The sequence below is a fragment of the Oryzias latipes genome, chromosome 2 (assembly GCF_002234675.1).
Source record: "Oryzias latipes chromosome 2, ASM223467v1".
NCBI lineage: Eukaryota > Metazoa > Chordata > Actinopteri > Beloniformes > Adrianichthyidae > Oryzias > Oryzias latipes.
Window position 1 is genome coordinate 9,914,450 of NC_019860.2, and position 24,742 is coordinate 9,939,191.

Consider the following 24,742-nt stretch of genomic DNA (forward strand, 5'->3'; position numbering starts at 1 on the left):
ATTTTCTATCATAACTTTAGTGCGCCTTCATCCTTATTCTCCTTTTAATATTAAATATAAGCATGACAAAATTAAGTCAAAATTCCCCTTTTAGAAAGAAATCTAAAGTAAATATAAATCCAATGATATACTTTAAGTACTTAACCTCTGGACAGCAACTATACTGTTGTGGTACAGAACTGTACTGTGTGTTTTAAGCATATTCTAATAATATTCCACCACAAAACCTAATAAACTTAACATAAAGAACTAAAACTACAAAAAAAATAATTTCTTTGGCTCCGGAGCCTCAGGTTCCAGACCCCTGTGTTAGCTTCTATTCACTTCAATGTAAAACGCCGCTTAACAACATAAAATAACTAAAATGTAGTTCTAAAGCTACTCTGCGGCTTCATTTAAATATAAAAACTTTCTTTTATTGATCTAACATTGGATTCCATCTTCCAATGGTTTTCAGGCCTCCTTTTCCAAAAACGCCCGTATTGGTTGACCTTCCTAGCTAAGATGGCAGTGGAGCTCCAAAACAGACTTTAAATGGATGTGATGCAAAGCAAAAGGTCACATGACCACATCCATCTCAGCTGAACTCTGACAAGAGTGGCATATTTATATAATAATGTTAGAGGTTGAACAGCTTTGTTAGATTTAATTTCCGGTATGTTTATTTGCCAAAAACGTCGACTAGATTGTAATTTTTGGTAAAACATTTTATTTTTGTAAAAGTGAATTTGATCATTTCGTTCAGCAGAAGTTTGCTTCATAAGTTCAGAACTGAAAAAAAAAAGATTTTTTTAAAGAAACCTCTGAAAAGTTGGTTTTGACCGCGTCCTCATCGACAGTCTTGTGGTTATGGAGAGCCGAGCGAGCGCCAGTATTCAATCAAATCGTCGCCGTCACAGAAATGTTTCGCCTGTTCTCCAATCATCTTTATGCGGGACTAGCTGGGCGAGTCGCTTTCTATCTCTTCCCCCAGCTTCAGCATCGACCCGTTAATGTCGGAGGTGTCGTCTGCCTCCGAGATCCACCTGCGCAAAAAATAAATAAAGAAATAAATCGGTCGTAAGCTTGAATTTACTGGGGGGGAAAAAAAAGAATAGAGTAACATCTCGGTAAAGACAGTAAAGCGCAATACTCTCGTTTCTGCTGTAGCTGCTAATATACGTGCATAGCTTTTATGCTAACTTCAACATCACCTATTTAGTCTTGTGGTGTCCCACAGGGCTTATTCCTAGGTCACCATACATGTTTGCAGTATGTTTGAATATCTACTTCTACTACACTTGACTTTGTCAGGAAACCTAAAGAGTGTCTTGTGTTGATTCTATTGTGTTTGCTAGTAGCTAGAAGTTCGCAAACACAATGACTGATTCTTCCCCAATTGTCTGTCATTGGTTTGATAACACCCCATCAAAAACAAAGACCTATGTCTAATCTTCTTGTAGATCTAAACGTACCTTCTCAAAGTTCTGGTTGAAGGTAAGCTAATCTTCGTCCTCAGGAATTTATAAGCTTTGGGGCTTTGCATGTGGAGTGTGAGGGCAAAGTTCTTCTGTTCCTCTGTATAACCAGACGAACCAGCCAACTGGAACAAGTCGTAGGGGAAAGCTGGGGAAAGAACGCAAACAGGACGCGTTAAAGGTCGTCAGACGAACTCGCGGGGAGCTCCAACGCCACAGTTTACCTTCAACGGTGTCGAGCTTCTGCTGGAGTCGCTCTTTCAGAAGATTGCTCTCCTTTAGCTCCTCCTTCAAAGAGGAGATGCTCTTCTTGAGGAGCATGGCGGTTCGGGTTATCGTACGCAGCTTCCGACTCAAGGTTTCCGCCCTCCGCTCGGCCTGCTGCCACTTCAGCTTGAAGTCTTCGTTGGAGCCAGCGTAGGTGTGGAACTGTCGAAAGGCAGCACGCGCAACGTCACAATGTAAGCGATGGCACTGCACAGGACTACAAACGTGACCTTACGGTGGAAAGGGACCACTGCTCGGGGGCTTGGCCTTCCTTTTCCGCTGAGAAGAGGGAAGCATTCTGGGAGGAGGCCAGGCGCTTCCCTGTGCTGTTCGCAGTTTGGACGAGTTTACTGTTCTGTGGAAGAAAAATGACAAAAACGGATGGGACTTTTTTTGTGATTCCACAATTTAATCTAGTGAATTTCAATAAGCACCATGATATTTTAACAGTTTGGTCACATCACTATGATGTTTGATAAGACATAAACCCAAAATAACATAAAGGACATTTAGAATTATGAATGACAACATTTTGAACCAGTCATGACTCTACAATGACTGTTCAAAGTGACAATTACTTGTGGAGTCCCTCAAGGTTTTGTTCTGGGACCACTACTATATTTGTTGAGAAAATGACTGCTAATTACATTTTACCCCCAATTACACAGAAAATTTACCTGGACTTAGCTCTATGTTCAAATAACCATTGTCTATCGGGCTCTGCAATGAGGGCTCAAAATGACAATGACTTGTGGAGTCCCTCAGGGTTTTGTTCTGGGATCACTGCTATTTTTTACTCAATGAATTCTGATAACACTTTTTTTCAAAATGTATGTGTCATTTCAGTTTACTTAACTCTATAATCAAGTAATTATGGTCAATTAGGCTCTCTAGTAATTGCTTTATAAATGCGATTTTTTTCTCTCTCCAGCAAATAAAATCAAACTTTATTTATAAAAAGTGCCTCTTTTGCATTGTGCAGCTCGAAGTACTTTACGTTTATAAACAAAAACAAGCACGGTTATTATGATAACACAGCACCCCCCGTTGACACATACATCCTATGACCCCAAAAACAAAGTACCCATCTATTATTTGTTTTTGTATTATTTATTTTTCTGCAGATCTCATCTTCAGAAAACACTCTCCTGTTCTTTCGAATATGCGTTTAACTAGAAAATTGAGCTTAAATGGCAAAATATTCAGACAATAACAAATTCTAAGAATAAAATGACATGTTTTAAACTCTTAAAAGGAGCAATTAAAAATGACATTTTACCAATTTTGAGACAGACTTTCAAGAAAGGTCTTACACTGGATATGGAGCACTGTTGGACAGGTTCACTTTCATTCTGTAAAACATTACGAGGAGACGCTGGCTGCTCTTCTGTGTTGCAGATGGTTTCTTGAGGTTCACTGTTCTGTAAGAGAGAAGTCATCTTTAATCGTTTTTCTTTAAACAATTGACAATGGAGTAGATTCTATGTGATTTTATTTTGGACAATTCTGACTCACAACCAAAACTCGTATCTGTGACTTTGTTGGTCTAAATAGATCCAGATCAGTTCAGTTATGTCAAATTTTTCAACCTTGGTGTCATAATTTCCTTAATAAAGATTTGTGTTTGGTTGAACACAATTGTCAGGTATGCATATTTAAAAAAATATATCCCTTGCTTTGTTTGTGTAAGCAAAGACCTAAATGATATCAGGGGTTCCTCAGGGTTTGATTCTTGGACCCCTTAGATTTAAGCTACACTCTGGGTCTGAATATGCAAAAGAACCTTGTTTTTTATTTAAGCAACACAGATGATACTTGGTTTTATATAAATCTGTCATCAATTGATTACAGTCCTCTTAGTTAAGGTTGTAAGGGTAGAATTTTGCTTTGTTTAATAACAGATCAAAGATCAATCTTACGCTGGGAGATGGAGACTGAGGTGTAGGTTCACTGTTATCCTCTGGCGGTGGGGTGGAATCATTCTGAGTGGAGGGACGCTTCCTGGTCCTGTTGACAGATTTTCGGAGCTTCCTACTCTGTAAGAGGAAATAGACAGACATTTCCCAGGAGAGGCCTTCCTCCTCAGATCTGTGGCAGTTTTCACGGGAAAAAAAACGCTTGAAAGGGATTGTATTCGCAACGTAGAAAATAGACGGGGTGGGCCAGAAGCCCTCTCCTCAGCTCTATTCTGATGCAATCAGAGATCCATGTGCGTCTTTGTTTTCCTTGTCAGAGCATTAATTTGGTTCATGTATACCTGTATGTGTGTTAGATACATGTATGGGCAAAAAGGGACCAATGAGCATCCCAGCATGATTGGGAGAGGAGGTGGCCGTCAGCGTGGTGGCTAAAATCACAGACTGGAGGGATCGAGGAGAGACGTCACCCATAGAAAATGCCTCACCTTCGGCTCTCGCAATATAATGCAACTCCCTTACAGTGCTTCCTGATACGGGCGCCGCCATGTTGAAACCAGTCGACAGTGATTGGTCCAAGTCGCTCTGAGCCATCGTATCTATGGCAATGGCTACGGTAGTTTCCATACATACGACGACTCTGAACGACTTGGACTAATCCCCATCGACTGGTTTCAACATGGCGGCGCCCGAATCAGGAAGCAATGGTGCTTCCTATTTGGGAAAATAAGAAGGAAGGTGTTGAGCTGTCTATCTAATCTTATTATTCCTTTATAACATTATTTTATATAACCGGGTCAAAACCCACCCTAACACAAGGAAGGACAAAATTTCAACCAGAGAATTTATGAATTACAAATTGATTTTGCTGGAATCAATATTCCTAACAAAGCGAAAAAAGCCTTGTTTGCAATTAAAAACTAAAGCGGGTCCGTGCTGACCCTAACACAAGACTAATTACCAATTGGTAATTGGTAATAATTACCAATTATTTACTCAAATTTCTAGCTTTTTTAAGCCGAAGAACTGCAGGTCGCAGACCCCTGACTTATTGTGATAAATGTTAAAAATTGTCTTTTGTTTATTATAGTGTTTAATTAAACTCGATATTTTCTTAATTCCTTCTGTTGAATTATTTGCATTCAATGATTCAAGTATTTTTATCCTTTGCTCTAGTTTCTTTTTTTTCTTTCTTCTTTTTATAAACAGAATTTGTTGTGATTTTTCCTGTTAGAACTGCCTTACCCGTTTCCCACAACACTGTGGCTGACAACTCTGGCGTGTCATTTATTTCTAGAGAGGATGCCCATTCTTTCTCGAGATAACTATTGAAATTAAGGATCTTTAGGGAGCGATGCATTGAATCGCCATCTGACGCTGTGATTTTGTGTATGTAACAGATTCCACTGAAATGTACTGGGAGCGTGATCACTACCTATGATTTGTGAATCTGAGATATCTGATTTAATGGAGTTACTGGTCAAAAAGAGATCAATGCGAGAACAAGTGCAATGGACAGATGAGAAATAAGGGAACTCTCTGGTTTGGGGATTTTGTGCTCGCCAACAATCTGCAAGACCAAATTCATTCATGAACTGTTTTATTGTATTTGTGGATACCAATTCCGGTTACTATTATTGTTGTTGCTGGACCTGTCTAATGATAGGTTTAGTACGGTATTAAAATCCCCTCCTACAATGCTTGGACAGCTGGAAATATCTGAAATAACTAGGGGGAAAAATTTAAAAAAAACAACGGATCATCTATATTGTATGTGATAAATGTTTAACCCCTGTGGTATCTTGTGGGGTCAAAATGACCCCATTCTTACATTGCCATGTTATCCAAACCATGACAAATGTGTATAAAAGTGAAGAGGATTTCATGTAATCCATGGACACCAGTGAAGATCACAAATCATTGAAGAAAAAAGGTTCAGCGCACTGTCTAGTGGGTCAAAATGACCCCACCCTTCCATTGACGTGTTCTCCCTACCATGACAAAGGTGGATAAAGGTGGAAAGATTTCATGTAATCCATGGACACCAGTAAAGATCACAAATCATTGAAGAAAATTGGTTCAGAGCACTGTCTAGTGGGTCTAGATGTTGCCGAAGTTAAAAATAAAAAATAAAAAACCTCCTTATCCTGCACTCAGTTGGAACCAAAAGAGTCCTAATGTTCCTTTACCCTTTTTTAAACCCTCTACTTTAGATTTAATGCTTTGATGTAAAACAGGTTGTTGTTTTTTTGTTCCTTTTATATAACTTTAGAACTAACACACGCATGAATAAAAAGCTGTTTTTCTTTCTTCGTGTTAATAAATGTGACCTTAGGGAAGCGCCAGGGCAGGTGAGGGAGGGACGGCTCGGCGTTGTCCCGCAGCCTCACGGTCTGCCCGGTTCGGTCGAAATGTTCGCTGCTGAAGTGGACGCTGCAGACCCGGTCGTAGTACTTCGGAACCCAGCTCTCGTGTCTCTTCATGAATTTCGTCCACCGGGAAAGCTTCTCGGGTTCTCTCGGGAATCTATAAAAAAAAAGAAACAAGAGAGAGCGCACCTGTGACGTCACAAACAGCCAGATCAAAGAGAGAAAAGAAAAAAGTTCTTTGTTGGGGATATTTACTTATGAAACGTGACTCCGCGGAATTTTCCGACCACATTGCGACAGTTTGCGTGCGCACAGCCGGTGGGCATCCTGGGACGAATCAAACGGCTGCCGCCGTCGTCATGTTGGTTTTGCTGCGTGCAGAAACAGTCGCGTTCGTTAGCGGTCGATTTGGCTAACCCTTTTCGAATTTTCACTTCTTTCAGCGGCGTTATACCAGCTTTTAAATCTCACGTGGGTTTGTAGGTACCTGCCATCATTACCACCGGAAGTCTAAATAAATCGGGAATTTGAGTTTTTTTGACAAGCAAATGAAAACAGACAGAATTCTTCCACCCGCAGGCTCGCAATTACCTTAGCAAGATGGCGGACGGCGAGGAGGCTCGTTTGTCTCTTTCGTCTACTTAATGATGGAAAGAAATCAAAGAAAACGTGCTCTATCGCCACCTATCTGCGGGGAATGTAAAGAGCGCCACAGACATTTGTTTTGAAACTGTTCTTTGTGGTCAATTTAAAAACTGTGGCATTTAATTTTTTTTAAATGAATGTTTATTATTTGATCTTTTTGTGTTTAACTGAAAAGGAAGTTTCTTTTTGTCCTATAGTTTTAAGCCTGTTCTTTACTTTTGTAGTTTTTTAAGTGACACTTTATGTAAAGTGTCCTTTAGTGTTTTTTAAAAGGCACTTTCAAATGAATGGATTATTGTAACTCTGCGGACTAACTCACATGATCCTTCTTGTTAGGTTAGATGGACTTTTGATTCTGAACTGCATTTGACAGAATTAATAGTCCCTTATCTTTAGTTCCTCATAAACTCTGCATCCTGAGCCGAATCCTAATTGCTTCCCTAGTCTTACGGCTTCTCCCCACCCCTACATTTATCCCTCCAAGAGTAGAGATCTGGATAAAATAGTCTTTAAATCTGGCCATTCCTACAGCTTGATGACGTTATCAATAGTCGCTGGTCATCTACGTAAGCGCTTAGCTGCCAGCACTCGGAACATCGGTTTTATAACTTTAAAACGTCGTTTAAAAAAACAAAAGTCATTATTTACATTCACATTTAAACTTGTCTGCTTTAGAGCACACCCACGTGAAAAACAAAGTGTCTCCTCCACGGCACAAGCGCAACGTGGAAAACCCGACAATGATTAAAATCGTCTTGAGTCGCTATAGCTCCCCATAAAAAAATAAATAAAAACACGTTTGGACACCACTACAGCTCCAAATACCCAATTGGACCAATAGGGAGGAGTAAAAGGGTGAGGGAAGCAATTCAGATTCTGACTTGGTATTGCATAAACTCCTGAAGTTACTTTATTCTTAAATTCTGGATCCTGAACTTTATTTCTCATTCATTCTGGATCTTAAACTGGAAATACAGTCCCAAAAAAAAAAAAGATTTTCAAGACAATCTCGTTCTTGAAAATCTTCTGTGGAAATACAGTCCAAGAACAAGATTTACTTGAATCTCTTGCTCTTGGACTGTATTTCCACATAAGGTCAGGACCCCAAACTTATTTTCTGCTTAAATTCTGGACTCTTGACTTTATTTCTTCATAAATTCTGGATCCTGGACCAATGTTCTACATATTTTGACAAGAAAGACGATTTTGTTAGTTTGAAGTTGTCAGAACGTGGTTCTTGGTGGTTTTACACAAAGCGACCACTAGATGTCAGTGTTGCACCAGTGTTATAACATTAGAACCATCTGTTCTCCGTGCACGAACAGTGGCTCTGCAGCAGCAGCTTTGCAGATGGTTTGATAAGAAGATGAAGCGAAACAACAAAGCTTCCTTGTTCTGACTCTCGGGCACAGAACCGCCTGCAGGTGGAGCAGCTCCGCGAGTGAGTCCCTCCTCCTCCGTCAGTCCGTCTTCACCATGAGCTCCCGGGCGGTGGCCGCCTGCCTCCGGCTCTCTCCGGCCGCGGTGCAGCTCCGGCGCTGCGGAGCCCCGGTTCTCCCGGTCAGGGGCCTGAACGTCCAGGCGACCACCGAGCAGGCGGGGAAGCTGAAGAGCATCGACGAGCTTCCGGGCCCGAGCTGGCCTCGAACCCTGTACTGGCTGTTTGCGAGAGGATACGCGGAGAAGGCTCACTTGCTGCAGGTACCAAGAAGTTCAAAAACAAACAAACAAACAAGTGGTACTTTTGGGTTTTCCTGACTTGAGTTGGAGTCTAAAACGGATTGTTGAGGTTCTTTCAGAATAAAAGAAACTTTAGTGAAGATTTGTTTAAGATGTATGTTTTTTCTTTTTTTTAAATTTTCAAACTAACAAAATTGGCGTTTTTAAAAAAAATCGGAGCATCACCTTCTCTACCAACGTTCAAGAACTCAGCATGTCACTTTCAAAGTTACTCCACTTTCACGGAAAAAGGAAGAAGGAAAGGAGGACGTTGAGTTAGAGCCTCTAAAATCTGCTTTAAATCTATAGTCAGTTTTGGATTATACAGGATCAAGATCAAAGATTTGCTCATTCACTCCTGATGTTGTAAGATCATGTTCCTGCATTTAATGTTAATTCGCTTGCATTCGTATAAAGTTCCTGGTCACAACTAAAGTCGTCTTAGAAACCCACTCTGATGAAATTAGTGTTTTGACGTTTTTTAACATGCCCTTGTGGCATTTTTCTGATGATCGAGGGCCTGGAAATAAAGAAATTTAGGTTATAAATTTGAATTTCTGAGTATTTCTTTATTCAAATCACTGTGAATCAGGAGAAGACGAAAACATTTGACACGGGACCTTTTTATTTTCCTCATCCAAGCTGGAATTGGACTCAAAAGTCCACGGCTGGTTAGCTCTGATATTGCTCGCCATTTTTGTTGCACCACTAATGTTATGTCAGGGGTGTGAGGGGCTTTAAACTAGCAGAAGAGAGTAGATATTAAAGGATGTTGGGAAATGAGGGTAGGCTTACTCTCAAATATCCCACACACAAGTTCGAGGTGAATCTCTAACAAACTCCTGACGCCCTACAGAAACTATGTCCTAGAGAAGCACATATTTTTTTTATATTTTAGCTAAAAAAAGTCATAATCATAATTAAAAGACCACTGGAAACGCTTTTACAATATAGATGATTGATGTCGGACAAAAGACAAAAAATTATGATTGTCTTTCCGAGTCAGTCCAAATGATTTGAAGACTGAGAGATTATTTTTAATTTATATTGATATTATGAGTGATTGACAGGTTCTGATCAAGCAAAAGGTGACAGTAGGGAGAAAAACTTCCTCTAAATTGAGTATTAGGAAGAAATCTTCAGTAAAATTTGTAAAATAATCCCAAATGATTCAAAAGAAAATGCATACCTTGTGAATCTCTCATGTCTCAATTAAAGGTATCGGATAAGTATTAAAAATAATCAATCGTGTTTTTTTATGTTGTTCTGTTAAAACTTTCTCTAACACCCCTTTTTCTTCTTTTCTGTCCTGTCCAACAAAAAACGGCTACAAATATAATCAATATAAATAAGTTTAGGCTAAATTACCAAAGGGGTTTATGCAAATATACCTCCTGTGTCAGAAGATTCATAACCCCCTGTTGTAAACGTAAAATCTGTCCAACACAAGAGGCCTTCAGCTCTTATCTGTTTGCTGAGCTGTTGGACAAGACAAGTTAAAAACCAATCAAAAAACTTCCTTTGCTTTTTAGTGTTTACAGAAGAGTCTGTATGGACCCGTCTGGCGTTCCAAGTTCGGCCCGTTTGACATAGTCAACGTGGCGTCTCCGGATCTGATTGCTCAGGTGATCCAGCAGGAAGGTCGTTACCCGCTCCGAGTGGAGCTGGCTCACTGGAAGGAGTACCGGGATCTGAGGGGACAGGCTTACGGCCTGCATGTAGAGTGAGTGCAGTCCTCTAAGGCCACGCCCTCGGTTCTGAGCAGAACTTTGCAGAATCTTCCATTTTCTGTGTGTTTGTATGCAGCACGGGGCCGGAGTGGTACCGAATGCGCAGCGTCCTCAACCCCAAGATGCTGAAGCTGCAGGAGGTGTCGGCCTACGCCCCCATCATTCACCGGGTGGTTGGAGATCTGCTGCGGCGCGTGGAGTTCCTCAGAAGTCGCAGTCACGATGGGAGCACGGTTTCCGACGTGGCGGCTGAGCTGTATAAGTTTGGCTTTGAAGGTGGGGTCTGCGGCTGACCCCGCCCCCTCCACAGACGGTGAGGCAGTCCCTTTGACTCTCCTGCTGTCCAGGTATCTCCTCCATCCTGTTTGAGACCAGGCTGGGCTGCCTGGAGGAGCAGATTCCCCGCGACACCCAGCGCTTCATCGCCGCCGTCAACGACATGCTAATGCTGTCAGAGGTCGTGATCCTGTTCCCGCGCTGGACCCGCAGCATCCTCCCCTTCTGGAGGCGCTTTGTGCAGGCCTGGGACGACCTTTATGAAGTTGGTGCGTCACTGCGCAAACCAGCAGAAGGGGTATGGCCATCGGCTCCGTCAGTGACGGCTTTTTCCGCATCGCAGCAAAGAAGCTAGTCGACAGGAGGGTGGCTGAAATCCAGGCCCAGGATGGATCCGGGGAGCCCGCGGACGGCCTGTACCTCACCTACCTGCTGGCGTCGGACAAGATGAGCAGAGCTGAGGTCTACATCAGCGTGACGGAGCTGATGCTGGGCGGGGTCGACACGGTGAGAGGTCAAAAGTCCAGATGGGAATGATGACACTGTTAATTATCATCTATAATTTTTGTTCCAGGTAAAAGCATTAAAAAAACGAAATAAACCAAAAAAATTATTATGTTATAGTTCCAGTGCAGTTGGTTTATGACTAGCAATATTTGCCAAAATGACATTTATTCAATAAACAAAAAGAGTAACATAAAATGAATTAAAATGATTAATTTTCTGTCTTCTCTATTGTCTCATAACATTTCCTATTAAAGCAGCCACCTCCTGACTTCCAGGTTGAAGCCCTTTCAAACATGAAGCTAAAACCCATTCAATTCAATACTCACACCGTACATTTTTTCCCCGTCCTTCTTATTGTTATAAAAAATGAGCATATCTGCCGGCTCAAACTGAGACATATGAGAGTTCAAGAAATATAATTAATTAAGATGTAAAAAATATTAATTGAATTGGAGTAATATGATATTTAGTTAGATAAATACGTAAATCTGAGTTGTATAAACAATTATTGAGTTTTATAGACGTAAGAAATTAGGTTGAATAAATTTAACTCAATTACTTGTTTCCAATAGAAGTAATTCATTTAAGTTGGCAAAATTGGATAAGATATATATATATATATATATATATATATATATATATATATATATATATATATGCGTCACAAGAAAAATGGAAACAAGATCAGAAACTGGTGCATTTACTTTGTCTGTTCTTCTACTACAAGCAGAAACTCTTTCATTTGCTGATGCAGCCGTAATACCTTTTTGATGGACGTATAATCTTCATACGCCGTCATTAAAATCTCAGACTCCGTCTCACTGAAGTATAGCACTTTCTTTTTTTTTTCACCACGCGTTTCCATGGTGACTCCAGCAATCGGCGATCTATTGAGAATGTCTTTATGTACCTGCTGTGCACTTGCATTAACCCAGGGTTACCAAGTCGAGCGTAATCACGCCAACTCATATCCGGTCTTTTGGAACCGACTTACCCAGAGTAAGCAAGTTCAGGCGGATTTCAGCCAGAGTTCAGGCTTAAAGTCAGGCTAGTTTAAACATGCTTCCTGGAATATCCCCCAGGAGACAAAAGAGGAGCCTTCGACTTCCAAAAAATAAACAAAAAAGAAAGCTACATTTAATAGACAGTACTTGTTTTTTAGGCTGCACGGTGGCGCAGTGGTTAGCGCTCTTGCCTCACAGCAAGAAGGCCCCCAGTTCAAGTCCCGGCTTGGGGGACATGAAAAACACAACATCAATGGGGGACCTTTCTGTATGGAGTTTGCATGTTCTCCCTGTGCATGCGTGGGTTTTCTCCGGGATCTCCGGCTTCCTCCCACTGTCCAAAAACATGCTTCATAGGTCGATTGGCAACTCTAAATTGTCCATAGGTGTGAGTGTGAGAGCAAATAGATGTGTGATTGAGGATATTCCACCCTGCAACAGACTGGTGACCAATCCAGGGCATCCCTTGCCTACGCCCAAGTGGCTGGGATAGGCTCCGGCAACCCCGTGACCCCGAAAGGGAAAAACGGTCAAGAAGATGAATGAATGAATACTTGTTTTTTGCACCATGAGTGAGGGAAGAAGAGAGGATGATGACACCTGCGCGATGTACAATGTCCTGCGTATCAAAATAATTAAAAAAAAATAATAAAAGCTCAGGGTTCGCCCTGCCACGACTATGTTCCTCCGTCATCGGAGCGTATAGAGACAATAAAGGTCCGCCTACATGTAAAAGATCGGTGAAAACTTTTTGTGACGTCATACCGGTCCTGCTTTAGGGTGTTCCAACAACCGCCAGACTTCTTTGTGCTCTCTTTAGTCCACTTTATGACAAATTAATGCTCACAGAGCAAAAACATCTAGTTAAAGAGTGGTCATCTTTAGTGTTAGTGGGTCAAATTTGACCCGTGAATTAACTCAGCTTGAAAATACTTAAAAACATTCAATATTGTTTTTCTATACCATAGCTAACTGAGGGGGTATTCAGGCTAGACACATTTTGTCTGGTTTAAGTGAACCAGATTTTGTTTCCCCTGATAATCTGGAACAAGTGTTCAGTCTGAATGCACCCCTGGACCAGGAACCGCCCTCGGACCCATCTTTGGAGGTGGTCTCGGTTCGTTTTCAATCGGACTGAGCTTCAGTTCACTCTGAGATTCCTCAGTCTGAATAAGATCTGTCCTCAGAGCAGAACAACTGGACCAAAACGGCCACCGTAGCCAATGTAATGTAGGAATGTAGCCACGGACAAATGTAAAGCAACGACTGTCGTGTTATAAACCACAAAAAGGAGGCCAACTGTTTATTTGTTGTATTTTAACGCAGCTGAAAACGTTTCTTACATGCTTTTCTGTATCTCGTTACGCAGCACAAGCCCAGTTCTGCCATGATGTCATCCTAAAAATTACCTTGTAATTTCCTTAACAGAATTCTCTTGAAAGTATTGGCACAAAACCAAAACAATGAGACACAGCAACTCATTGAAATGTGGCTGGATGAATTCAGGTTCATTTAAACAACCAAATTAAGCGAACTCAATCCTAACCAATGGACTGTTCCCTTTGCGTGCATTCATCTCAATGGACTCCCTTTAAAAAGTATTTCTCTAGGGTCCACAAACCTTTTTATTCTATAAAATGCAGCCTGTTTTTGATTTATAAAACGTGTTCAAATTCAGCAATTATACTCCCTGTGGCTAAAAATGAATAATTATTCTCTCGATGTTGCATAAATTAATATTAGAGTACTCCTACTCAAATTTTAAAATGATTAACACAAATGACATTTGGGGTTTTAAGGGTCAAAACTGACCCATATAGATTGATGGTTGGATTAAGACGAAAAGTGTGTGTGTGTGTGTGTGTGTGTGTGTGTGTGTGTGTGTGTGTGTGTATCAAGAGCTTACATGGAAGAGGGTTGGTTAAGGGGGCCTGTGTTTGTGTTTGTGTATTGGGGGTCTCAGTGAGCCATAAATGACCCGTCCCACCACAAATGTCACTATTTATTTTTGAGATCCTTAGAATTGACTAAAATAGCAAGCATTCCTTTTGTTGTGTTAAAAAAGTTGTCTAAGGAGTTTGTTTTTACTTACCCAACTTAAAACTGGGGCCATTTTGACCCAAACACAAAATAAGGAAAAATTTGACCCCAATAAAAAAATGCTACATTTTGTGTTGGTTTATGTATTTTGTGTTAAAAATAGTTGCTGTTGATCATGTTGATTCTGTTCTGCATGTTTTTGAATCGTGAGAGAGGATGCTGTTTCTGTGTGTGGACACATGTTCCGTAATGATCATCAGCAGTTCGGTTGCGACACGCTTCAAGTGAAATTCTTGTGCAAGATTGAGGTGTCAAAGCTAAATTTGACCATGACTCGGCGTAAAGACTCATCTTCACTGACACCTGGGTTTTAGACCACACCGTTGTTTTAGCCCACAACTTCAATCCTAATCTGAGACCTGAGGAGTCAAATTTGGAGTCGGAGCAGCCTGTGTGTTGCTCGTTTGGGAAAAAAAACTGTCACTACAAGAGGTGTGGACTCGATTCTTGTTCATCTTGAACTTTCTGCCACATCCCAAAACAAAGTGGCACAAGGCTCACTGCAATCTGGAGCAACCGAATGACTCACTGTGATCCCTTAGGTTATAGGGCGGAAAAAAACTAAAAGGGAATTCTGATTAACATATATTCCTGGAAAGTAAACAAACGCATGCAGCTTATTTCTGTTCCTCTAAGGGATGTCAAAACCTTCCCTTTTCTGAAAAACAAACAACAAAAAATGGTAAAAGCCAAATCTTTTAATGCTAGCCAGAGGGAACCAAATTGTCCTTCAAGTTCAAATGAATGGCAGTTTTGTCACTGGGGCTGTATGGAGCAACACAGAGCTAGTTCAGCTGCATTCTTGGGCATGGTTGGGGCTTGTCATTAACCTTTAAACTCATGCAGGAAGTTTGTGAAATCTGGAGATGTAAACTAGCTTCAGCAAATGAAGTATACCTGCTTTTGATTAGTGTACAGATATTGAGCTTTGTGGACAGGACACAAACGTATATCGGTAAGATAATTTCTTACAGCAACAAAAGGAGAAGTCAAGGAAATGGTTTCAAACAAAGACGGAAATATTATTTTTTTTCATTAATAACAATATTGACGTTTTGTGACTTGTTTTATTGAGTAAGCATTTGTAAAGAAAGCCATTTAAAAATATGCTGCCAAATAAAAAGCAGTGGGTCAAGAACAGAGCCCTGTGGTACACCACCACTGAGTCAGATTTACTGAATTAACGTAGCTCTAGTCAATTCTGAAGCCGAGAAAAGCAGTTTTGCACAGATATTAAACACTTAATGTTAGTAATGTGTTGTATATTTGTGAAAAACCGATACACAACACCCCTTTTCTCCGTGTCAGAGTTGGCCGATTCATGTTGCTCACATAAATGGTCAAACAGTTACGGTATGTCAATAAGCGCGTGTTATATAGGTGTAACCAACGACATCTTTGGTGTTAAAGATTCTTAACTATAACTATTTGTTCATCCAAAACCAATTATGTATTTGACTTTAATAATATATGATATAATACTGTGATCAAACATGTCAAATTCAAAAAATGTAAAGGAGAGGGTCACATACAAACCAAAATATAAAGAGCTTATCGTTTAAGTTGTATTTCTTAAAATAACCACTGGTGGCTGATTGCAATGAGCCTCATGATAATAAATCAAACTTTACTCCCCAAAAAAAAGTTTTACCAGTCTGGTTTCAAAACCCTTTTTATGTTAATAATTTTATTTTACGTTACATAACCATCGCCGTGGTTTGAATTTGTTTAAATCCTAAATTTGTGCGTTATTCAAGGCAGATAGTCTTGATTGGCAGGTGGGAAAATTTTAGCCGTTTGTGTCAGAGATCATCTTTTCCAGCATTCTGTTATTAAATGAGAAAGAAGAAAATATTCTTGTTTTTAGGGGCCAAGATCTGAAAATTGCGCTTAATATGTGTATAATTTATACACCTCTGCACTTTTTTTTAGACTTTTAGTTTGTAAATAATGTATTGAAGTGTTTTCATGTTGTATGGTGTTCCTCAGGGTGTGATTTTTGAACCTCTGATTTTTTTTAACCTGCATGTGCTAGCTTTGGTCATATATAATGTAAATAGATAACATTTATTTTCACACATATGCTGACTCACTCTGTCCTACTCTAATCTAATCCCATCATAGACCTCCAACACTTTGTCGTGGGCGCTGTACCAGTTAGCGAGGAACCGCAGGACTCAGGACTTCCTGTACAGTGAGATCAACTCTCTGTGTCCGAACAAACAGGAGCCGACCAGAGACGACCTGAACAGGATGCCGTACCTGAAGGCCGTCATAAAGGAAACGTTGCGGTGAGCTGAGCGGTGTTTTCACGTTTTCACATACAAATACAAATACGTACTAGCAAAGGATGTAGCCTCAACAAACATGTTTGTGAAAGTGTCAAAATTACATTTAGAGCTCTAATGTCCTGTTTTCTGCCACCAAATTACAAAATAATGTAAAAGAATTCTAGTTTGCTGCAACTGCATTTGGAAAAACTTCCTGGGTTATCTCAGTTAGCTCAGGTGAGCTGGAGGATTCCAAAAATGACTTTTCTCCCCTACGTTTTTGTCTTTTTCCCACTAAAACTGTGTGATTAAAATTATTTTAAAACATTTACAAAGTTGAAAATTTTTTTATAGCCTTTTAACAAAACTTTGTAGTTTATTAATAAACATTTACCCCAATTCCACTCCATTTTTTGACTGTAACCAGAGGGTTGTGGAACCTCCTCATCAATGAGGTCAGCTGCCACTACGTTCAAGGGAAGAACCATTTCTGAGACACTTCTGTGTTGTTCCATGAGATCATGCTTTTTTTTTTCCTTTACCTGGTGTCACGTGAAGTTCAACAAAACACAAAACACTTTAAAGAGTTTTCTTCCACCAGCCTGTATCCCGTCGTCCACGGCAACGGACGCTTTGTTGCTGAGAATGAAGTGATTGTGGACAACTACTGTTTCCCGAAGAAGGCAAGAGCCCCGAATGTGACACGCTCGTATATCTGAGTTGCCACGGAACCGCAAATGTCAACAAACCCGACGGTGTTTGCTCTGCAGACTCAGTTCCACTTGTGCCACTACGCGGCCTGCCACGACGAGGCACAGTTCAAAAACCCAGAGGAGTTCATCCCGGAGAGATGGCTTCAAGTGGAAGCACCCAGCTGCCACGGCAACAGGGCCACGCCCGGCTTCTACCAACACCACCCCTACAGCTTCATCCCGTTTGGCGTGGGCGTGCGAGCCTGCGTGGGGAGGCGGGTGGCAGAGATGGAGATGTTTTTTGCTCTCTCCCGGGTGAGTGGTGGGTGTATCTCCAGACAAAAAAAAAGAACGCTCTGTATTTCAGCTTTATTAACATTTTAGTTGACAAAAACTAAAGAGAAGCAATTTGCTGATAAAAGGTTAAAAAAGTGTCAGGAGTAGGTTTCTACTGTATGAACTGAAGATTTTAAGCTAAGAAAAGTGAGTTAATTTGGTCTGCAATAGTAAAGGGAGCACAAACTGTTACTCAGAAAAGAACATGATCTTTTGACATGTCTATTTTAATTGTGGAAAATATTTGTGTTTTGGTGCAGCTGGTGCAGAACTACACAGTTGAGCCCGAAGCCGGGGCGCCAGTCGTGGAGCCAAAGACCCGGACTCTCCTTGTTCCCTCACAACCCATCAACCTGCGCTTCCTGCCTAGAAACTGAAGAGGGCGCCAAAAACACATTTTACCAAAAAAGAAAAACAAGAGGCAAGCTCAGTTGAGAGATAGACTCACTAGTAGAAAAAGTGTCAAAGGTGGACCGGAATGTGTGTGATATTTGTGCTGATCCTTGGTATTTCTTTTTGGGTGGTTTTGTTGTGTTTTGTTTTTGTCTTACTCTTGCATGCGGTTTAATTGTTTGGATCATGGACCTGATTGCACAGACCTGGACCTCATTGGGCAGAACTCCTCAGCACTGCTTATATGGAACTCTGAGCAGATGCCCTGAAGCGAAACGATCAAGCAGCGGAATCAGACGCTCGCAGCGCAGCTGAAGCGTGCCGTAAGGAAGGAAACTCCGGGTGAGAGCAGAGGAAGGGCGGACCAGCAGATCGCCAGCCCAACGCCGATATTGAGGACGAAGCGGGAGCCTTGTGAGACGGGGGCGTCGACCCTGCGGAGGAACGCCGGGGCTGACTGGAAAGCTGCACGTGGGACCTGAAGGCCTGACAATCGGTGAATAAAGCCGCTGGTTTTCCCCCTCCATGGCTGGTTTCAATGGTGGACCTTTGGACTGGACTTTTTTTTAGCTGGGACTTTTATTTTTTTTAACCGTTGCAACTGTTTTTAGATTACTATTTCTTAAATCCATTTTTAAACTTTTAATTGTTTTTAGTAATATTTGCACAGTATTTTATTGAGCGGATTCAATCAGCAGGGTGACCAAAGTATATATTTTTTAATTTAAACTAAAACGCATTTGTATATGACAGTTTTATGATACTTAAAGCATCTATTTTAATGGTCGTTTAGATACTTAAGCAAAAATACTAAAAACTGAAAAAATTATATATATAGTTTGTAAAGAATTTTTAGAAAACTCCTGTTAGAACAGATTTGAAAAAGTACATTTAGGAAATTACCCTTAAATATATTTTTTTTGTCAAACAAAATGTTCTTATTGTGTTTTTTCTGTTTGAAATTGTCTTAAATTGATGAATTCATGAAGGACCCAAATTGCAGAGATGAGGAGGCAGGTGGCTCCAAGTCAAAAAGTCTTTAGAAACCCTTGTGCTATCTTAGATGACCCCACCCTTACATTGACGTGTTATTCCTACCATGACAAAGGTGGATAAAGGTGGAAAGATTTCATGTAATCCATGGACACCAGTGAAGATCACAAATCATTGAAGAAAAAAGGTTCAGCGCACTGTCTAGTGGGTCAAGATGACCCAACTCCCAATGTAAAAGTGCCTAGGATAGCACAAGGATTAATACTTAAACCAACAAAAAGCACTGCTGAGCAGGTTACCATCTCATCTCATCTGTCGGGGAAACCAGGAACAAAGGGAATCAGACGGTACGGACCAGCACAAGAGGAAGGCAGAGACGACAGGCAAAACAAACAGTTCAGGTGCTCTTTAGACCATTACAAAACAGAATGTAAACAATTGCCAGTTACAATCTATTCAATATTTATTCACAGGCCGTCCAAATAGGACATAAAGAGAAGAAAGAAAAATGCAGTCCCAACACAGAGCTAAATAATTTTAACTTTCTGTAAGTGATTTAGAAATGGTGTCCAGAGTTTATTGTGAACATTAACTGAGGCAGTCCTGACATGGCCAATTTTTTCCATGTGGATGAGAGATAGCATGTCAGTGAGCCACACTTTAAAGTATGGAGAAGCCGTAGATTTCCACTCTCGCAAAATTTGTCTTTTTGCAGTCATCAACCCAAGTTCTAGTGGCTGCTGCATTACAGTTAGAGACAAGACTCTTAAATACAAACAGGACTGACAAGACCCAGGTGAACGCAATCAGGAGAGATTGGGACCAGGGAAGTAAAACTTAAAACCATGACATAACAGGTAACCTTTTAAAATTACACAGGAAACAGAACTCAGACATGACAGAAACAAAAAGGAAGCAAAATGGACCCAAACAAAGACAAATAAACCCAAACCATGACAGATGATAGTTGTTTGTTTATCTGATGTTTGTGTGAGTCGATTGCTCTTCGTAAATCTGTTCAATTTCAAACAAATGAAAGTACATTTTCCCAGAAGAAACAACAGCTAACCATTGTTTCATTTTTTTTCAAAGGGAATTAAATACATTTGCAACTGTGAAATCCCAAATATTTGTTGACATTTTTTGTCTGAATCACATAAAGTCAATCTTTCAGTTTTAAAATCTGAAGCAGTTGCTAGCATAGATAAACTGAAAACTAAGCAAGAAGCGATTTTAAGCTGAATTTGTTATCTTATCTTAAAGTTGCAAGCGGCTTTGTGTGGCCTGCAGGCACAACCCGCCCCCACCTTTGACCCGCTCAGCAGGTGCTCTATGCCCTCGTCTTCACGGCCTTCATGGAATTCTCATCGACGACGCCCTCTTTTCTGCCCACGTCAGGATGTTCACAGCTACATGTGACAAATTGATGAAACAAAACACTTTTTCTTCAAAATGGCGGCTTTTCTCTTAGTTTTATCTCCATAGCCACCAGTTGATGTTTTTGTCACTTGGGGACACTGAACAGATTGCTGTAAGTTTCAGAAAAATTGGCATAAGTAAAATTTGGGATTTCCGTAGAAACGGTGGATTCTCGCTAACCACGCCCACATTCTTAATACGTTTATACCTTATGTGATAGAACTTTGTTCAGCTGTAACCGACCATCCATGCATTAAATTTTCACGATATTTTGTCAAAAATGTGTGAGTTACGGGAATGCGTCTTTTGCTAGCTTGCCACTGTTTAAAATCTACAATTTCTAAATGCAACATTTTTTTCTCAGTGGCTTCTCAATGCTGCTCAAGGAGTTAGGAGGCAATAGAGGACAATCCCTGATACAAGTTTTCATTTGGAAGTGGTGCTTTTCCTAGTTTTTTAAATTAAAGATGGCGCCTTCTTGTGGAGGTCACAAGTCGACGAAACTCCAGGGGTGGTCGTAGACTTAAGCTAGCGGCATGTGTGTGAAATTTCCAGAAAATTGCTCAATTTCACACTTTGCCACAAAATGCCTGCCAAGCTGTAGTCCCTGTGGCCATCCCATAATAATTTCAAAACGACCTTTGGATATCACTGACACTAAAGTTGGTTTCGTTAGTGGATGCTGAATTGTTTTCTTCTGAAGCCCCATGGGAGACTTTTGCCCCATTCATTTTTAGTTTTCTACAGTTTCACCCGCTGTGATGTCATTGGTTTGCAAGCGTTTGCAACTATAAAATTCCAAATTTTTACATAAGTAAAGTAAATCTTTCAGTTTTCAAGTTGTTAGCTTGAGCAGCTGCTAGCATAGATGAATTGACACATAAGGAAGCTTTGACTGAGCTGAATTTGTTATCAAGAAAGTTGAATTAAAAATGAAATAATGAAGAATGCACATGTTAATGCGTGTGTAAAAAGAAGTCACAGATTTCTGCTGTCTTTTTTTGCCCTCTATGTTACGAGGACAGTTTTCTTCAACTTTAATTGATTAATAAATGCAATGATTATCATTTCCAAAGTCAATGGTCAAATAATTATGGTTACCACGCCCACATTTTTTACTTTATCACAGTAAATCAACATGAAGAAATTGCAATTTATGACAATTTTTTAATTTCAAAGTGCACACATCAGGATAAACTTAAATGTGAACATTTAAATGCTGCTCTGACAATTTCTGAAAAAATTGTGTAACTGAAATCAGAATCAGAATCAGAAAGCCTTTATTGTCATTGTAACACAAGAAACTTGTGACAACGAAATTTCCGGTGCTCTCCAGCTGCTTAAACAATAAAATAGATAATCTTCTAAAGAACAATAAAATTGAGTTTAACTGAAAATATACATATGTACAAAGCTACACAACTATTCTAAATTGCATTATATTGCACTGGGAATTGTTAATATTGCACATTGGTTTCAGATATTGCACTAGTTACAGTTTTTGTGGGATTCACATTTATTTAGGAGATTGACTGCTCTGGGAAAAAAACTGTTCTTTAGTCGATTTGTGCGAGCCTTGTGGGATCTGTACCGTCGGCCTGACGGTAGCAGTTGGAACAGGTGGTGGTTGGGATGGTGGGAGTCTTTGATGATTTGCCTGGCTCTGCTCTTGTAGCGAGAGCTAGCAATGTCCTCTAGGCTGGACAGGGGGGAGCCGGTGATTTTCTGGGCCGTGTTGATCACCCTCTGCAGCGCCTTCCTGTCTGCGGCCGAGCATCCTGCATACCAGGCTGTGATGCAGTACGTGAGGATGCTCTCGATGGTGGCTCTGTAGAAGGTCACCAGCAGCTTCTTGTCCAGGTTGTTCCTCCTGAGTATTCTCAGGAAGTGGAGACGCTGCTGGGCCTTCCCTACTGCCGCAGTGTTGTTTGCAGTCCAGGAGAGGTCCTCTGTGATCAGCACACCTAGGTAGCGGATGGAGTGAACCCTGTCCACGCTGACCCCATTTATATAAAGTGGGGGCGGGTCCACTCTCCCCTTTCTGAAGTCCAGGATTATTTCTTTCGTTTTGGTGGTGTTCAGGTGGAGGTTGTTTCCTGAACACCACTTTTCCAGTCCGCTGACCTCATCCCTGTAGAAAGTCTCATCTTCCCCTGAGATGAGCCCGACCACAGCAGTGTCATCAGCAAACTTGATGATGGTGTTGCAGGGGTGGGTTGGCGTGCAGTCCGATGTGTAGAGCGTGAAGAGGAGGGGGCTCAGTACACATCCTTGTGGTGATCCTGTGCTGATGGTGATGGTGGATGAAAGGTGGGGTCCAAGTTTAACAGATTGTGGTCGTTCTGACAGAAAGTCTTTAATCCATGAGCAGATGGGGGAAGAAAGGCCCAGGTGAAGCAGTTTCTCTGTCAGGATGTCTGGGATGATGTTGTTAAAGGCTGAGCTGAAGTCCAGAAAGAGCAGCCTAACGTAGTTCCCTGGGTGGTCCAGGTGGCTCAGGGCAGAGTGAAGAGTGGTGGAAAGACTTTCACAATCAATTTTCTGTGTGACCCCACCTCACTTTTCTGACCATATTCCTTCATTAACGCCACAGACCTTTCTCTTTTATGAACTAGGAATACGGATTTATACGTGTTTATGTAATTTCTTGTTTACAAGCACCAATGGCTGGCATGGTGGCACAGCTGGTAGTGCTCTTGTGTCACAGTGAGAAGGCCTTGGATTGAATACTGGTTGGGAACTTTCTGTGGGGAGTTTGCATGCTCTGCTTGTGCATGCATGAGTTTTCTCTGGCCACACTTTGATGGGTGAATTGTTTAACTCTATATTGCCCCCAAGTGTGCGACCCTGGCAACCTGCTCAGCTTGTACTCTGCCCTTGCCTAATAGTAGCTGGGTTGGCACCAGCAACCCTGTGACCCCCATGGGGATTCAGTAAGCGATTTGGATGCAGATATGCCTTTATTTTTTAATAAGCTCTAAAAGTTAAATAATAATGAGACATTATTCATATTCATAGATAAAATCCAAGTATTGTCTACTAGATAGATATCTAATTTACAAGTTTTGTTAAGTGCTTGATATGTTTTAAACCTTTCATTTTATATATTTTAGCCCACGTTTATGCCTAGAGCACCAGATCAAACTATGCTGATAAAGATTTCTAAAAAATATAGAGACAAAAGCAAAATAATTAGCCAAAATAAAAGACCAAATGAAGAAAAAGTTGTGATGTATTTAAACATTTAGGCTACTATATATTTACAAATCTCATATTTTGGAGCTGACTTTTCAGCCAAATTTAAGCACCTCAGTATTTAATTCTAGATATTCGCCGCCCTTTAAACCCTACAAAACTCCTTTTTGAATTAAAGCAACCTAAAACACTAAAAATAAAAAATAAATGTTTAAAAAAAGGGGGGGGGGGCTTCTGAAAAATACACAAGACTGTCAGAAATGTTTATAAAAATAATTCAAATATTTTGTTATGTGTTTATTTACATCTTCAGAAATGAACAAATGTTTTTTTTGGCACGCAGGGCATTCCATAGACTCCCCGCAGCGTGAGCAGCTTGCTTCACGTCAGGGTGTGTTGAAATCTTCCGCCTGTGGGGGGCGCTGCGGCTTTCATGACTTTCCATTTTCTCCTTCCAGTCATTGAAGCGGTGCAGCTTTCAACAGTCTCAGCTCGTCGGTGGGGATTTTTTTTTTCCATTTTTGCGGCGGAGGCCGTCTGTCGCTCCATCCGGTCCGAACTCCGCACGGTTCTGTTCCGTTCCTCTGCAGAACCGGCATGTGACGCGGGCTTCTATCCCTCGCTTGTTGCGCGGTCCTCCGTGCAGCCTCATCCCCTCCTCCGGGATCGGTGGATCCCGCTGCCTGCAGCAGACGGAGCTCGGTCACCGTGAGGACGCGGCGGGATGCAAGCGGTGGAGATGACCCGGAGGGGGGAGGCCTTCGGCCTCCGGAGGCTCCTTTGGCCGTGACGTGAGCGTGGACGCGGGCGCGTGAACCTGTCGGGAGATGACGGTGAGTGCTGGGGCAGAAAAGAGCCGTGCACGTGCGCGCCATCTTTGTCCGAACACCTGCGGTCGGATCCGCTTTGAGGGGACGTGACTGACAGGCCGAGGTCGGGGGGGGGGGGGGGGGGGGGGGGGGTAATCGGGCTATCGATCATGCCGTTATGGCGGATGAATCCACGAACGGACGGACGGACGGGTTGTTCTGTGGTGGAATTTTGAGATCACTAGAACCTGAACGTCCGAAACGAACCGAGCCTCTGCTCAGGTGACCTCTTTCATTTCCCGGAACCAAAAAAAAAAAAAAAAAAAAAATTCCCGGAACCAATTTCTCTTTGCTTCCTGCTTCTAATCAATGTCCCTATCGTGCGACTTACATTTAGGATATTTTCTTTCATTTTATTAAAAAAATAAAACTGTTGAAAGTAGAAATATGAAGGCTTGGACATGTTTTAATCTTGATTTGGCCCGAGAGAGAATTCCCCCTCGACTTAAGCGTTGAGCCCTAAAACCATGTATGGATTTATCAAAATGCCAATAAAAAAAATCCACTCGTGCACGTCAATCATTTAATACAGTGGGATTTAAACAGATTGATTTTCTCTTGGTTGCTTATTTTCTTTTTTTTTTA

The 24,742-nt window shown here is 41.2% G+C and overlaps 3 protein-coding genes across 3 annotated transcripts in view; 2 read left to right on the forward strand and 1 right to left on the reverse strand.

Annotated features, from left to right (window-relative positions):
* Nucleotides 1-689: 689 nt before the first annotated feature.
* LOC101174488 (THAP domain-containing protein 1 A) lies at nucleotides 690-6,692 on the reverse strand. Its single transcript, XM_011482658.3, has 10 exons — nucleotides 6,601-6,692; nucleotides 6,481-6,519; nucleotides 6,265-6,380; nucleotides 5,971-6,166; nucleotides 3,644-3,760; nucleotides 3,038-3,145; nucleotides 1,960-2,079; nucleotides 1,682-1,886; nucleotides 1,455-1,605; nucleotides 690-1,025 (listed from the first exon to the last, which is right to left on the reverse strand). The coding sequence occupies exons 3-10, from the start codon at nucleotides 6,333-6,335 to the stop codon at nucleotides 938-940; spliced, it is 1,056 nt and encodes a 351-aa protein (XP_011480960.1). The 5' UTR covers nucleotides 6,336-6,380; nucleotides 6,481-6,519; nucleotides 6,601-6,692; the 3' UTR covers nucleotides 690-937.
* Nucleotides 6,693-6,944: 252 nt separating this feature from the next.
* Nucleotides 6,945-18,614, forward strand: LOC101160538 (sterol 26-hydroxylase, mitochondrial). The gene is made up of 9 exons (XM_004066470.4): nucleotides 6,945-8,355; nucleotides 9,906-10,096; nucleotides 10,180-10,379; nucleotides 10,451-10,648; nucleotides 10,723-10,886; nucleotides 16,115-16,281; nucleotides 16,862-16,943; nucleotides 17,031-17,267; nucleotides 17,549-18,614. The coding sequence occupies exons 1-9, from the start codon at nucleotides 8,131-8,133 to the stop codon at nucleotides 17,663-17,665; spliced, it is 1,581 nt and encodes a 526-aa protein (XP_004066518.1). The 5' UTR covers nucleotides 6,945-8,130; the 3' UTR covers nucleotides 17,666-18,614.
* Nucleotides 18,615-23,587: 4,973 nt separating this feature from the next.
* LOC101160793 (transmembrane protein 198-B) overlaps nucleotides 23,588-24,742 on the forward strand; it is a 31,110-nt gene continuing 29,955 nt past the window's right edge. The window contains exon 1 of the mRNA XM_023962807.1: nucleotides 23,588-24,121. The gene's annotated coding sequence lies outside the window, so the exon portion shown is untranslated. The remainder of the gene's footprint in view (nucleotides 24,122-24,742) is intronic.